Below are 15498 nucleotides of genomic sequence, written 5' to 3'. Positions count from 1 at the left end.
CTTCTGGTCTCCTTTTTCCTTGGCGCCCATTTGCCCCTTTGTCTCCCTTCCGTCCTCCATCTATCTCGTTCCGTCTCTTTCCTCGTCCAAACGGCTTTTCGCGCTGCTAAACGTTAAGTTTCCTGGTTCGCGGGTGGAAAGAGAAACGGAAAAAGAGACAAAAAGAAGGGAAGGCGCGGCTGAATTTATGCTTCATTCGTACACGTTAGGTATACACGAGGAGGAAACGAGTGGAGCGTAAATTATGGTACTCTTGAACGCGAACTCAGCCCCGCGCCCCCGACCTTCTGTACTTCAACCTCAACCGGGCGTTCTCGTTGCGAGAGGGCCTGTTGTCGGATAGGGGGTGGCAGATGGGAGCGGTGGGACGACGGTGTGCGTGTCTTTTATTTATTGTTCCCGGGCAGGCTGCGCGAAACCACCCTTCCGTCTCTCCGACAGCGCGAGAAATTTAATTTTAAAAAATGCCACCGTCTTTTCCTCCCCGACCCGCGGACGCGTCTTCGTTCCGTTTCCCTTTGCTCGCCTTCCGCTTATTTTTTTTCTTTTTCTTCTTTTTTCGCTCGCCAATGAACACTTATCACCCGACTTCACCGCGCGCGCGAGCGCGAAAGAGAAGAGAAGCCCGCGGCGAGTAACCCTCTTCTTTTATTTTTCATCTCACCGGGTTCCACTTCGACTCTCTTAGACCCTCGTTCCGGAGCATCTCACTAGGCTGTTAATAGACAGACGAGCTCGGCTTGTGAATTGGAACGGTCCTGAAAGGCGTTCACGCGCCCGTTCTCATCCTCGAGCGCGATTTGACGCGCCGCGCTTTTGTATCGAATTAACGCCTGCAGTGGAGCTTTTTCCACCGGGGTTATTCGAACGCCGTGTTTTATGGTTTCAGCGTATACTTGAGTATATTTGGTATATGCGATTTGATCGCGAACGATGGAACACGGATTTCACTACCTCGAGATGACGAATCACTCGGTGTTCTTTGTACTTTTTTCCACTGGTATCGAATTATACCTGAAAATGTGCCTATCGTGTTAGGATTTCCGTCACAAAAAGTTTTACGTCGGACGTTGCAATTCTAATTAATTTTTGCAATGTACTAGCTCAAAGAAAGTTTCATATTGAATGCATAATAATTTTAAAAAATGAATATAGATCGAATGCCTGATAATGTGGCTTATAAATATGAATGTTACAGCATTTATGTCATTTTGCATTACAATGAAAATGAATGCAAATAATGAATAAGGCATAATTCATTTTTTCCAAGTAATCCAGTTTAAAGTGTTAAATAAACCTTCTACCCCAAATGTAGATTCCACGAAACATAATTCCAAACAATTACAGATAAAAATAATCCGCGTAACTGTTCTACCTCGTCAAATTTACAGAGTAAAATTCGTGTTCCGTTCGGAAATTTTCCATCGAACGTCGGGGATTGAAAATGTCTTGGTTTTTCACGATATTCGCAATTGCTCGCCTTGGGAAGTCGAGCAAGAAATCGTCACAGTCGTCGACATCGTTCTTAAATAGCTCGATGGAAAAGCTGGTATTTTCGAGACGGCTTTCCTCCCCCAGGAAGCAGAGGAGCAATGGTGTGGGCGAGTTTTTCTCGCGTCGCTCGACAGAATAGCGAGAGGAAAGCACTAATTGACTGGCTCCGTTGCCTCCGGTTTTTGAAACGAATTAGTCGACGACGAATCCGATTCAGTCGCATCCTTTCAGACCCCCCCCGTCGTGTTTACCCCCTCATCTTTATGGTGACAGGGCTACGATTTTCAGACCCACGCCTCGTTACGGTGTTCACGGATAGACGGTTGGCAGCGATGAGAATGGGCGGAAGGTTTTTGTCAAGCCATCGAGAGAATTCGAGTTAATTCGCCCCTCCCAAAGTCGGAACGAGCGCATTACACGGTATGGGACTATGCTTAATTAGCCTGCCATCGAGCACACGATTTAATACGACTTCCCCATCGGAATGATTCGCATTGCGCGTCCGTGTTCTACGAATCCCTCCGAAGCTACTGCAATTACGACAGGTGAAAACAAATTCCACGTTCCTCGCGGTCGATCTTGTTTTGGGTTTCGTTTACTTTTTATCTGGTGAACGTGCAGTATTTATTTCTCCGACCGGAGATTGGAATTCACTCGTTTCAGGCATTATTTTCATTGTACGAAATCCTTCAAATTAAAAGTTAGAACGTTCATGTTATCACTATTTATATATAAACTATATTTAATATATTTGCAGCTTATTTATAAGCCGCAGTCAGACGTCAAAAACAAATTTCTATTCATTAAAATTACTTTTTTGTTAAATAAAAATGATAATTTCTTTACATTGATAAATGGGGTTTCACAATTTTATTTTAATGAGATACGCGGAGATTGATAATTTTGTTAACTGTTTTTACATAGATGGGTTAAAATGGAAGAGTTCATATTTTTCTCCTTGAACCAGCGACTCCTTTGGGTCGTTTCTGCGATTCTTCACAGACACGTCCTGAAGGAGAGGGCAATGGGGTGTCGAAATCTCAACCCCTGAGTTTTACGAGAACGGCCCGGTCATAAACCTGTAGGCTAAAAGCCTAAAATCGCGGTGTATTTTCTGCGAAGAAAGTATTTGCTAAAGCAGACGTTTCAAGACGTGAAGTTTATTTGCTGATGCTTGAAAATAAATTCCTTCAATGTTGCTGGCACATATTTGCTCGGAAATTTGAATCTAACATAGATCTTATATAAATTTAACAAAGAAACAATCACCTACTCACATTCAACCTTTCGTATAATAGATTCCACTTTATTTTGCAAGAACTGTGAATAACTGTAGAAGGAGACATTTAACATTATATAAATTTCCAATTAGTTTAAGTACTCAATTTTCATGTTTCATAATAAGACCAGTTTAGACTTCGTTCTGAAATGTCTTTTCTTAAATGTATTTGCATAAAGAATCTACGGGGTTAATAAAGCGTAATTAAATATATAAATAATTGTGCATCGTTTTAGCAATTACTTCACTGTGAATAGGGAGAAATTAAGTGGCGTCACGGTTTAATTTACAATTTGCACGATGTTTCGCTGTAAATGGTTCGATTGATCTCTTCAAGAGGAGAGGGCAAAGTTCGTAGCAGCAGCCGTCGTATTTACATTCGTTGAAACGAATAGCGAACGGTAATCGAAGAATTGTATTCTCCGAAAGTTTGTCGCGAAGCTTAATTTTCAATTATCGGCCGATATTTGAAAGCGAACGAGATGAAATTGTAACGAATACGTACGCGAATCAATCTTTCCCTGATTCGATCTTTTTCAACGTAAATTAAATTCCGATGAATTATATTCTCGAGCGATATAATTCTGTGAATTAAATCAACTTCGTTCAAGTTTAATAAATAGAGATTAAAATAATACATCGCAGATAATAATGGAGAATTGGTACCTTAAATTTTTTAAAAGCTCCATTTCCTAGTCGATCATTTCAAGTGAAATGTATCTAGAACAAAAGCTTTTCCTGTTTGATAAAGACTTTATGTATATAATATACAGAAGCATTATTTTGGGATAACAATGATTTTCTGCTTAAAATAGAAACACTTAAAAGCGAATATCATCGTTCTGTTTTCTATCGAATATATTTAAAAATCGCAAAAATGTGGTGTTCGGATGTTCCTGGAAATAACAGAATTAGATATTTCCAAGTGGATCCCTTTTCATAGGATTAAATTTACCCTTTCGATTAATTTTTCAAATTGCGGAGTCAATTTTGCCCGGATCAAGTCTATAATAAACACAGTTATCGGTGAATCTAACTACCGCGGTGGCCAGACGGGTTTTCATGCCGGGGAATCGCGAGCAGGGGAAACCAAATGCGCGGTTGAAAGGAAGGAATCAGAGGGGTAGGTGCAAAAAGAGGAAAGATCGCTGAACCCACCCCCAGTCTGAAGCATTCACGCAGCGACTTCGTGTAAAGTCAGAATCCTCCGGTGCGTCTGTTATAAAAGACGCGTGGAGCTGTCGGTGGTTATTGAAGGGGTTACTAATACTCTGAAAATCCGCGCCCCTCCGCGTCATATGTGAAACTTCCCGATATCGGGGCACCCTCTTCGAAATTCCGCGTCGACATCCGCTTGATTACACGCGTCTCTCTTCCGCTTCATTTCCGAAGAGGGACCACCGGCTGTCGCGGAAAATTTCTTCGCCCGCGCCACCTTTTCAGGATCTCGAGCTTTCCGGATCGAATCCTGAACGGTTTCCCTTAAACGATCCCTCTTCATGGAAACCGATTTCGCGGCGCGGATCGGAAGTGGATTTCTCCGGAGAAATTCTCTGTCATTAAAGGATTCTTTGCTTCCCTCGCGGTTCGACGAATTATCGACAACATAAATATAGCTCGAGACGCGATTTCTCAGTAGTTTTCTTCGAGGCTACTAGCATTTTGTGTGAACGAAATTGGAATGAAATAATGAACCAAGTTAATTTAATATGTAATTTTTTCTGATTCTGTAACATTTAAAGTAATATACCAGGCAAAATTGAGGAGGTACATTTTAACTCTTGTTTTAAAACCACCAAACTCATTTGTATATATTTTTAAACGTACATTCGAATTTATGGACTGACATACATTTGAAATTAATAGAATTTCTTGCATGTAGTATTCCCAGTCGATCACGCTATGTAATATTTATCAGTAATAGAAGAAATTCTTTCCTAAATAAAAAGTAGACCGTTACATCTTTTCAAGCATAATTGAAGCAGTTTTCAAATCACGGAGTTAATTTTGCGTGCATCGGTCGATGGAAGCTGATTTCACGATATAAACGGGAATTAATTTCTCCAGAGGAATTCACTGCTATAAAGTTTTTTTGTTTTCATGGTGATCATCTGAATTATCGATGATTTTTATCTTTTTACAGATTGAAAATCTATACCGTACGATATAATCAATTTTAAAACTATTTTTTGGTGTATTTATGAATACTAAATCCGATTCTATTAGAATAATTTATAGACGTATTCGAATGTTACGAATAAATTTCGAAAATTAGAATAATTATGTATCATTATTAATGTTCGTGTGTTATTATTCTCATTGAACGTAACGAGGATCCCCCGGAGCATAGTTTAGTAAACAACGATCAAAGCATTAACAGAAATCAATTTTTATTCTTAATATAAATTATTGCAGAAGATATTGGCTGTTGAATTTTCGGAAAATTTCGTAATAAATCATCAGTGTAATCGATATCTCCGTTATTTTCTCGGTAATAAATCCTAGAATACTTGTGACTTCAAAGATAACTTTTGAAATTAAATGAGAAGTTCGCAAGCAATCGATAACTAATTTCGTATCACCGAATACTTGTTCCAAATCCTGGGAAACAGCAACGGGGGGACTGGTCTCCTGGTGTTGCACACTCGAAGGCGAGTAAGGTCTTTGCTCGTGGTACAGAGTGTAATTACCGGGAACGACCGGGAATAACAATTAACACCGCAACGGGCGAGGGTAGTCACCCCGTCAACCAAAGCATTTCGGACAAGGACCAGTAAACAGGACGAAGAACGAGTCTGCGATAGACGTTATATGCTTCAAGGTCGTTTGAATTTCCACACGTTTTACGCGGGTATGATTTCTGAAAACATAATTAACGCGTGTATCCTGCACACTTCGAGGGGAGGAAAAGTAACAGGATTAATGCTTAATCAGGGAATGTAATTAGGAAAGTAATACGGTTTGTGTTGATAACTTAATCGAGAATATAATAAAAACAATTATTATTGCATTTTAATTCAAGTTTTAGTGTTATTTTCTGAATTTCGGTTTTTAGAGAAACACGGTATTTTTTTTAATTTTCATCGAGGAATTGCATGAAAAATATTTAGGAGGGGGATGAAATTTTTGTGCGGTTTAAGAAGTTCGCATGTTCTAATCCGCGGTGTGTTCGCAATTAATGCAATTTCTCGGGACGAAACAGTATGGATTAAAGCAGAGAATGCGACTTAACACCAAAGCTTTTCGGTTGCTTAGCGCATTGGTATTCGGACGGGGTGCTCGTCTAATACCCTGCTTTTGTCTCAGAAGGGTGAATGGGAAGGACAGACGATTTTCTTCAAGGAGAACGTAATGGACAGACCGGATCAGTCTTTTCGTCCCTTTTTATTCTCCATTCTAGCGGAAAGTCCTTCGGGGAAAAATTTCACCGCTGCGAAAGGATGAAACAAGATAGGATACGATTTATCCCGTCGTTTGAAAATCTCGATCAACATTTTAAAAAATTACAATTATTTCCACGATTTTGCTACATTATTTTACAAATTGTACCTCGTAAATTATTACAAAATTTCAACCTGGCAAACTTACGGGGGTCAATTACAATTATCTTTGGTGAATACGCCCGAAATCCTACGCATTTTCGAGAAAAAAATTCGAGTAGGTGCTCAAATTTTTCGGCGAAAAATTTTTTTTTCAAATCGTTTAAAAAAAATTATTTTCGGTTACAGGGGTCCATTACAGCCATTTTTGGTCAATAGACATACCCCCGAAATCCTACGCGTTTTCGAGAAAAAAATTCCTTACCAAAAATATAATGTCTGACCATACCGTTGATATGTTTCCCTGAAATTTCATGCGTATCTTTGAAACGTCATAACTTCAGAACGGATTGGTCGATTTTGAAGTTTCAAAAGGCAAACAACGCGTATTTTAGTGTAGAATATGTAGAAATTCTAAAAATATTGGAACAGTTGTTTCTTAGTACCGTAAAGTTAGAAAAATTTAAAACATTTTAATTTATTTATCGTGTAATCCAAAGGCGGAAAAATGACCAGTCTCGTAGACTAAACTTTCCAAATATTGACATACTATAAAATTACACGATTTCGCAGAAAATGGCGATAATTCGTTTCCGCGAGGCGTTTCGTATCTTCGAAATAATTTTCCGCGTATTAAACTTTCTCGAATATTGAACGAGACAAAGGGTCGAGCGCGTCGAGTATGTTTTTACTACTTTTCATGGAAACGCGAACGACGTTGGAAAGCTATTGTAACCATGTACGACTCCCACCTTTCCCGGTTGCTCCACAAACATAATTCATAGCAGGTTCCTTTAACTTCGCAGAAGATCGGTTACGTTACCAACGTTTCTATTTCTATTTATTAATTTTTGTACCATACTCAATTAACCTATTCATAGACGCGCGCTGGCGATGGGAAACGTTCGCTCGAACAAACACTCGAAGAAGTCCGCGTTTTCGAGTCGTGAAAATTTAAAACAAAGCCCGCAGAAATTCCCCGATTCCTCGTCTCGTTTGAACAAAGCTTCAAACGCTTTCTGTCCTGGGTCTTTCGTTACAGTTAAATCCGAAGTGTCCACTTTTGCCTCGGATGAACATACTGTGATCTTGAGAGGACAGCCGGAGAACGATCTGCTCGTAGTTCGCCATAAAACAACCCCTACGCTTTTATACAAGTTCGTTTCTTTCGAGATACAGCACGCTTCTACCCTGCAGCACTCGTCTGAGCTTTCCTCCTTCTTTCGTCCTCTTTTCTCCCATCACACGATAGCCAGTTACGTACTATACAACTCCTGTATTTATGAGGGATTCTTCGAAGGAGGAAACAGAGAGAGTACACACCACCAATTTCCACCGTACCGTCCCACCAGCCTCCTCCCATTTCCGTGTTCTCCGCAGGCCCGTCCCAATTTTTCTGCCCCATAGGTTTTAACGAGGAGCTTTCGTGGGAAATGATCGTTCTTTATTGATAACCGCGGGTACTTCGAACAGCGTTTTTATTTTTCAACCTCTTTGGCGCGAGCCACGCTTTTTGCTCGACGTTTTCGTTATACCGTAAACGAGTGTGTTGTTCCCGGCGCGCAGAAAAAGTTAATGAAGTTTTTTGCAGTCTGTAGTTACGCCACTGAGTCATTCGTTATTTTTCGTTTAAAAAGAAGCTATCGGTGCATTGGTATCGCGAAATTTCGTATATTTGTATCGATATACACTCCTGGTACCAGTACAACAATTTTGCGAAAAATAAACAAGCATTTTTCGTTGCTTTTGTGAACCGTCGGAATTTTAAATTGTCATATTCAAAGATACACGCACCGTATTAATATACTAATATATACTTTTGTACCGTCCTTCGTTGAAATATATCTACGCCCACTTTGTCATTTAATTTATTATTCTAGATGCTCCAATTAACATCCAATAATTTTCAAACAAACAGAATTGGAAAGGTTGGCTCCGTGTTATATTTTTCTACACCATATATAGTATAATCATTGGAAATTTATTGGCTCTTATCAAACTAAATAATGTTGACTTGAATCGTCATTTTTCACTATACATAATTACAGAGTTAAGATAAACTATTGAAATCGTTTCTTTCCTATAAATATGTTTAAAAGTATAAAAGAAAAAGATTCAGTTAAGAGTATAAAAATAATAAATACCTTCATTACTTTCTGTTAATTTGTGACGTTTCATTTGAATTACACGATAGACACTGACGAATTTACTAACGCTCCAATAAGTCGATAAGAAACAAACAGCTACTCCTCTCATTGCATTTCACATATTTGCATCTCCTGAAAGTTAATTTCTCCGCGAGCGTTATGTAAACGTTCTCCTTTCGATAAATAAACCTCATGTTTAATCAATTCCGATAATTAACCCACAAGCGTAGGTTTATAGACTTAATAAGCGGGTAAAAGTATATTACAAAAGCGATTTAAATTAAAACAAACTGTGCACGATCATAGATAGAACGCCCCCCCGGGGTCGGTGAAGGTATAATTAATGATTCCCAAGAGAAAATTAATAAATTCTCTCCATCGTTGGCCTGCATACGCCGCTCGATCGAAAGGAGTGCATTCGGAGCGTTGAATATTCATCGATTAAAGAAAGGAGGGAATTACAAACGCTTAGAAAACATTACAGTTAACGTGCGTTTGTGACGTAATTAAGAATGGAAGGCTAAAAGTCGTCGATTGTTAACGATTCCCGGCAGAAATTGAAACGCGGGTCCCTTTTTCGCGCGAATCGATAAAATTTCCAAGCGATTAAGACTCGCCACGGTCCCCCTTTTAATTAAATAGAACGCGGCGAGCCGGTTGAATTATCGCCGAAGGAAAAGGAGAAAAGATAGAGAATCGCGATACACCTGCTGTTCGGCTGCTACAATCGCAATGTGTTTCATTATTTTCCAGGTGCCGCAGCCGCATCCCGCGTCTACGTGGACGCATTGTCTCGATTAGCACGCCAGGCACAACTGGGGACATGGGGTGGTTCCAAGGATGTCGGTAAGTTTCGCAATTTTCTTATTATCGCCGCGCGGAACTTCCTCCCGTTGTTTCTCGTTGTCCCGCGGGATATAAAAACCCGGAAACTCTCGTTTAGAGGGAACACCGCCACGGAGGTTTTAGAGAATCGATTTTCTTGCATCTTAATATCCACATCGAAGACTGTACGCGCGTGCAGCCTGGATTCCCCCACGTTTTCGTAAAATATATTTAAAACGGGGTAAACGAATTATTTGGTGCGGTATTTTATCCGATAAAACATTCGTATAATCAATGTTCGAACGATGATGCTTGAAAACATGAATTACCATTTGTATTATTTTTTTTTATTCAAGTTAATATTTGAAGAATGTTTCAATTGAATGTTGAAATTACCAAATATGTTTTTTTATGTTTGAATTAGTGTTAATGGACGAAACTGGTATGTTTGGGAAATTATCTTTTTCAAAATTTCTTACGCGGTATTATTTTATATATTAATATTCTTGAAATAAACAAAAGACTTTTACTGTACGCCGGAATACACGGACGAGTTTGAAATAAAATTTTAAAGCACATTCATACATATGATGAGTGTATCGTCGGTTTTGTTGCAAAATAGCAGCCACTCGCTTTTATGAATTTATCTCCGATACGATTTTGCGAAACAAACAATCGTTACGTAAAACGATAGACATTTTCGTTGTTTAATATTGGTTACAATTTCAAATTAATCGGATAGCTTTCGAAACATCCGTCGAACGAGTACTATGGTTTTGTGGAAAACCCTTTTAAAATTTCACTGACAATCCGACGTGCTCCACAAAAACGTTTGTATCGTCTCATCGATTTTAGTCCGATTCAAATAAAATATTAGAATATTTTTGAAACGTCTGCAGGCTTTCTGTGCCCGCGATCGCGTCCCATCACGATAATTACGGTGAATTAATTAAAATTTGTCACGTAATTATCGACGAACGAACCGGGAACCGGTCGGATTCTTAAACGGCCGACCGTGTCACGCGGGGTTAATTAATTAGCGTTCCACGCGTCATTAGACGCGCGAATAAATCGTCGCGTCGCGGCGAGACCGTCGGCGGAAAATTTGTTTGTCCCGATCGACGTCAACGTTTCTGTTCGACGATCCGCGGCGAATTTAGAATCGGGAGTTTTTCAGTTTTGTCCCGTCGCCCGATTTTGTCTTCATTCTCTGCGCGTCCCTTAATTACCAGATCGCCCGCGTCGCGTGGTAATTATTTCAATCAGGCCCGATCGCGACATTCGTCGTAAATTAACAAAGAACCGGGCGCAATTAAAATCGACCGCTCGCGATTGAAATGTCGCGAGTTTTTAATTGCTCTCGGTAATTTTAACGATTGACAACGGAAGATAGTTCCGGGGCTCGAGATTAGCTAATCTTGAAATGACTCGAGTTCGAATAACCGTGACCTCAATTCTTTTTTTTTTAAATTTCATACGATTCGTTTTCGTAAAGTTCCATTTGCATTTTCATTTAAAAAATATAGAATGTCTCCGTTTGAAAATCCTCTGAAATAACGAGCTCGACACGATTCGACTGAATCGAACCGACTCTTTCGTAGTCTTCGTCAAACGATCTGCTTTATGGCCGAGCGACTGTCCCCTTTCAAGCAAATATCGAATTCCTTCGTCCCTGGAAATAAATTAGCAACCGTCGGGCTAATTTTCGAGGGGTCGTCTCGCGCTTTTTTATCATTTTTATCATTCTGCTTTGGGCAAAGTTTGACCCGTCGACGCGAGGATACCGCGAACGAGAGAGCACTCTCGTGGCTTCCAAAGCCAATAAAGGTTCTCTCGGTTTTATCGTCTCTCTTTTTCCGTCTATCTTACGGGCGGTACGGCGTGAGGGGCAGGGGGGAACGGAAAGGGGTAGAAAAAAGTTGCTAACAGGATCATTGCAGCGTGATAAGTGTACGTATTAAGTTCGGGTCGGCGGCCTCCGTGGCCGAGCTTGCAAGTTTCGAGACAAGAAAGGAACACTGGGCGAAAGGAGTCTTAGGAAGCCCCGGCCAAGTGCGACGGAAGTTTTATTTGTTTCTCAAGCGGAAAGAGAAAATCCCCGGTTCGATACGAAACGAATCGCGGGCATTTCGGTCGGTATTTTTCTCGCGAGGATCCGTGCGCTTTGTGCCGGCGGAATGTTCAGCGCGAGAGTTTTCTCGCTGTTCGCTGTGCTTCTGCTCTCCTTTGAGAAACGTCGAGTTCGATTCTAATTTAATAAATACAGTTTTGTTTAATGCGCTGGAAGCTGAATGTATGGCGGTGTTTTCGAAGCTTTCGAGCAAATAACAGAATACTCGGAATTTTCTGTGAATCTTTTGAAAAACTCCTCGTAAATCGAACGGATCTTCAACGATTCGAGGAGGATTCTCGCGGCCACAGTCCTCGAAAGCATTGTTCGATTTTGCTCGTTGTCAAGAGCGAAGCCTCTCTAACCAGTACGACAAATCTATGGCTGCAACTTCGCTAGATATTTCAATTTTGATACACTGGTTTCACTCGATACTATCTATAAATTTTTAAAAATGAACATTGAATTTTTTTTAGAAATAAATTCACTTCTCTGAATCGAATTACGAATATCTGTAATTTTTGTTGATATTCAGAATGTCTTAAACTGTCAAAGAGTATTGTTATTACTAGACTGCGGACCTTTATGCAAATCTTCCAGCGATTTAACCACGATTGCGTAGATAGGACGCAGTAATTAAAGGGAAGGATTGCACGAGGATATTTTGAAAGATAATACAAAACGAGTTCCAGGGCATGCCTACACCGCATCATCCCCTTTTGGATCGTGGCCGAAGTTAACTGCAATCGATGGTTGGGTAGAATGTCCGAGACTTGGATATAGCCCTTGTTAACTGCATACGAGACGCCCCGGGGCACCTTCCAATTTAAACTCTGCCCTGTGAGCTCGAAATAGGGTTACCGTATTATTATTTGTCGTCCCAAACCAGTTTCGGGTAAGAATAAAGCGGATAAATTATTGTTCCGGCCAACCTCGTTGCTACTTCACAGCGAGCGACGTGTAATTAGTTTATTTCCTCGTGCTCCTTTCTAACTGCAGTTAGCTAAATTCAAATTTTTCCATCGTCGATTAATCTTAATTTGTAGTGGTTAATAACTGACCGTAATGAAACTGTAGTGAACGAAGTAGCGCATGAAATTGCATTTTACCTTTCGTACTTATTTCTCTTGGTCAAATCGAGCATTATGTCGAAGCAGATCCTTTCGAAACGATATTTAGACTGTAGAGGAATTTATAATTAGACGCATTAGGATATCTTAAAATATTACGCAGGTATTTATTAAAATTCAATGTTTACATTTTATTACGTTCACGGTTTGTTCATTTTTATTCAAATTAATAATCGCATAAAAATTAGAATTCAATGGTTATTGAAAGTAGCAGCGAGGCTTTGTTATTTGGTAAGTGAGATATTCTTATAACAAGCGACAGCGAAGGAAATTCCTGGAAAATTGACTCTCATCAGGAAAGTGTTACACTTGGAAGACACTTGGGGGCTTCTTACAACAATCGATGGGTAGCGGACTGGAATATCTTATTACCTCTATTCGGCCGTTTGGCAGTTTTCCAGTGTACGCCAATTTGCACTCGTTAAAGAGACGCCTCTGAAACTTTTCGTGCAGGCGGTGTTGACTAAACGTTCTCCCCTTTGCACAACTCGATTTTCATTACGGGCACGTAGTTCTATATCAGAATTTAGCATATCCAATCTTATTATTTTATTTAGGGCACAAGCATTCCTGTCATTTTTCTTCTTAATTCCCTTAACAGCCTTTCCTTTAATTTTTTAGCTGCTAAGGGATGGTAAATGAGACGAACGAACCTCTTTCTAATAATTTATGTGATATATCAGAGTTACTTAAAATTTGATTAGAATAACAGGTAATTAGCAAGACCAGTGTGTAACAATTTGATAATCTTAATGTTCGGAATTTCAATGATCATCCACAGAAATGCAGAAATAAAATTGCAAATTGACAATCATTGGAATAAAACAAAATAGTAAATCAATGCAAAGGAGTAAAATGTTTGCAAATTAACTGTCGAGAAACGTAACAATTTAAAGCAATCGTATTTTGGGAACAAAAGGCTTGCAAACCGATGTTTATCAGAGCGTTTTGCCCAACTTCAAGACGCACAATACCAACAGTAAACTTTATGAAAACACTTTTGAATCGCACCCCCGAGTACGGCATTGTTATCATTTCGTATTGTTGACCGATTCTCCGTGAAAACGATAAAATGTTTCGACGATACTTAACCGATACCAGTCTCTACCCTTCAATTATCGCGCGGTAACTTTTCCCGATTGCTTCGTTGTTGCGCTTTTCCAATTTGTACGCACTGTTTTTTGTTTTCCATTGTTCGGGGCAGCCCTTCGAACCTGACAGTTTCCCGGCGGCTACCAGATGTATTCGTGTCGATCGAGTAATACAAACTTTCGAAACGTTGTAACACGCTTAACGGGTTACGAATCGATTAATAACAACAAACGTTGTCTATAGTCTCTGTGTATAATAATTTCGAAACACGGCCTTTTCTGATTGGGGAAATATATACTATAACTGGACCGACAAATTTGCCAATTGGTCGCGAAATTACTGTTTAATTAATTCCATTTATTTGTTATTTGGTCATTGCTCGAGTAACGATATTAATATACGAAATCAGTGCTGAAACGCGATGAACATTTTCAATTTGGCTGACGAGAAACTTCCTGGCCTTCAGAATTACTGTTTCAACTAGCTTTTGTTCATTCTAAACAGGAGAGGTGCTCGTATAAAATAGATTCGATTTCTCCAAAATAGCCTCAAGAAATTTAAATGTAATTTAAATTCTTACTATTCACATAACGAATATAGTCTCAATTTAACGAAGAGAGATCTTTATTCGACTTTATTCAAGTTGAGTTCGAGTAAGGATTCGTGAAACTTTGCGCAGCATTTTAAACGACATTCTGTTTAACGTACTCGACCTCGTATCGATTACTTTCGATTTACCATTTGACTAATCAGATGTCTCGAGGTTTTGGAGACACGCGTTTCAGTTTGTGTCGGGAGTTTGTCGTCGAGTGACGTTTCCCGAATAGGGCAAGGATTGCCTTTGCCGTTGGGACGAATCTTTCGAACTTGCTCGTCGAGGAATACGAGGACCCGAGTTTAAATCGACAGACTTTTGTCAACTGCGAAACGACACACGCTACGTAGACGTACAAACTCGTTCAATTTAGACACGCCGTCCTCTAGTTTCCAGACTCGTCCAAACTAAATTAAACTTTTAATTATTTTACCGGACTCAGGGAAAAAACGAATCGTAACTCTTTCCATCGGCATTGACCAAACACATTCCTGATGTAACGCTCTTGCATTATCCGTTTATTTGAACGGAGAACGCTTGAATTGTTTTTTTCAATAATAAGAGTTATCGTAGTTAATTCATTTAAAACGTAAACTATCGTTCTACGAAGTGTTTCTGACGTTAAAATTTCATTTATTTGTTTATTGATTCCCTCTAACAAATATGCAGAGAGTATTCGGAATGAACATTAATTTCTCAAGATTGATGGGAATCGATACATGCATATTCGAAGAGGAAATATTGAACTGGCTGCAGCAGGCTAACTGTATTCGATAAGGGAACACTGTGATAAGACGTATTTACCGAATCCAAGTGAACTGAATAGTCAAAGTTCGTAACATTATTCAGTATTTACCATAAAATTATCATCCATGATTCCTGTTGTTGATCGTAGTACGCGTCGTTAGGGTTTAATTACCCGGACAAGTGAGAGATTTCTTTTATTTGAACAAGTAGATACACGTTCCAGTAAGTTGAGGTTCCAAGTCAATTATAATAAAAATATTATAATTTAAATTTCTCCTGAAAACTTCTGTTTCCAATTATTGAATTGCTGAAATAATTATTATTTTATTATTACACACGTGTAGTTGAATATCTTTTTGGAAACCAACACAGGATTTACATTTCTTCCAAACAGTTTCTCACTGATATTCCATGGAAGGCCGGGTTCTAATAGTCTCTCGAAGAAGGAAGCCACGATTTCCATAAGTAAATCGACAAATTCAAATACTACAGATTTTGGGGATCCTTTCCGGAGTTCGTTTGCCAATAGCCCCGACAATG

The 15498-nt window shown here is 39.4% G+C and overlaps 1 protein-coding gene across 2 annotated transcripts in view; it reads left to right on the top strand.

Annotated features, from left to right (window-relative positions):
* Positions 1-15498, top strand: part of Irsp53 (Insulin receptor substrate 53 kDa) — a 211772-nt gene that overhangs the window by 124859 nt on the left and 71415 nt on the right. For both annotated transcript variants that reach the window (XM_076764645.1, XM_076764644.1), the window contains one exon: positions 9213-9305. In XM_076764645.1, coding sequence (XP_076620760.1) covers positions 9213-9305 — 93 coding nt within the window. The remainder of the gene's footprint in view (positions 1-9212; positions 9306-15498) is intronic.

The sequence above is a fragment of the Colletes latitarsis genome, chromosome 5, assembly GCF_051014445.1.
Source record: "Colletes latitarsis isolate SP2378_abdomen chromosome 5, iyColLati1, whole genome shotgun sequence".
Lineage (NCBI taxonomy): Eukaryota > Metazoa > Arthropoda > Insecta > Hymenoptera > Colletidae > Colletes > Colletes latitarsis.
This window is presented reverse-complemented; position numbering and strand designations above follow the sequence as displayed.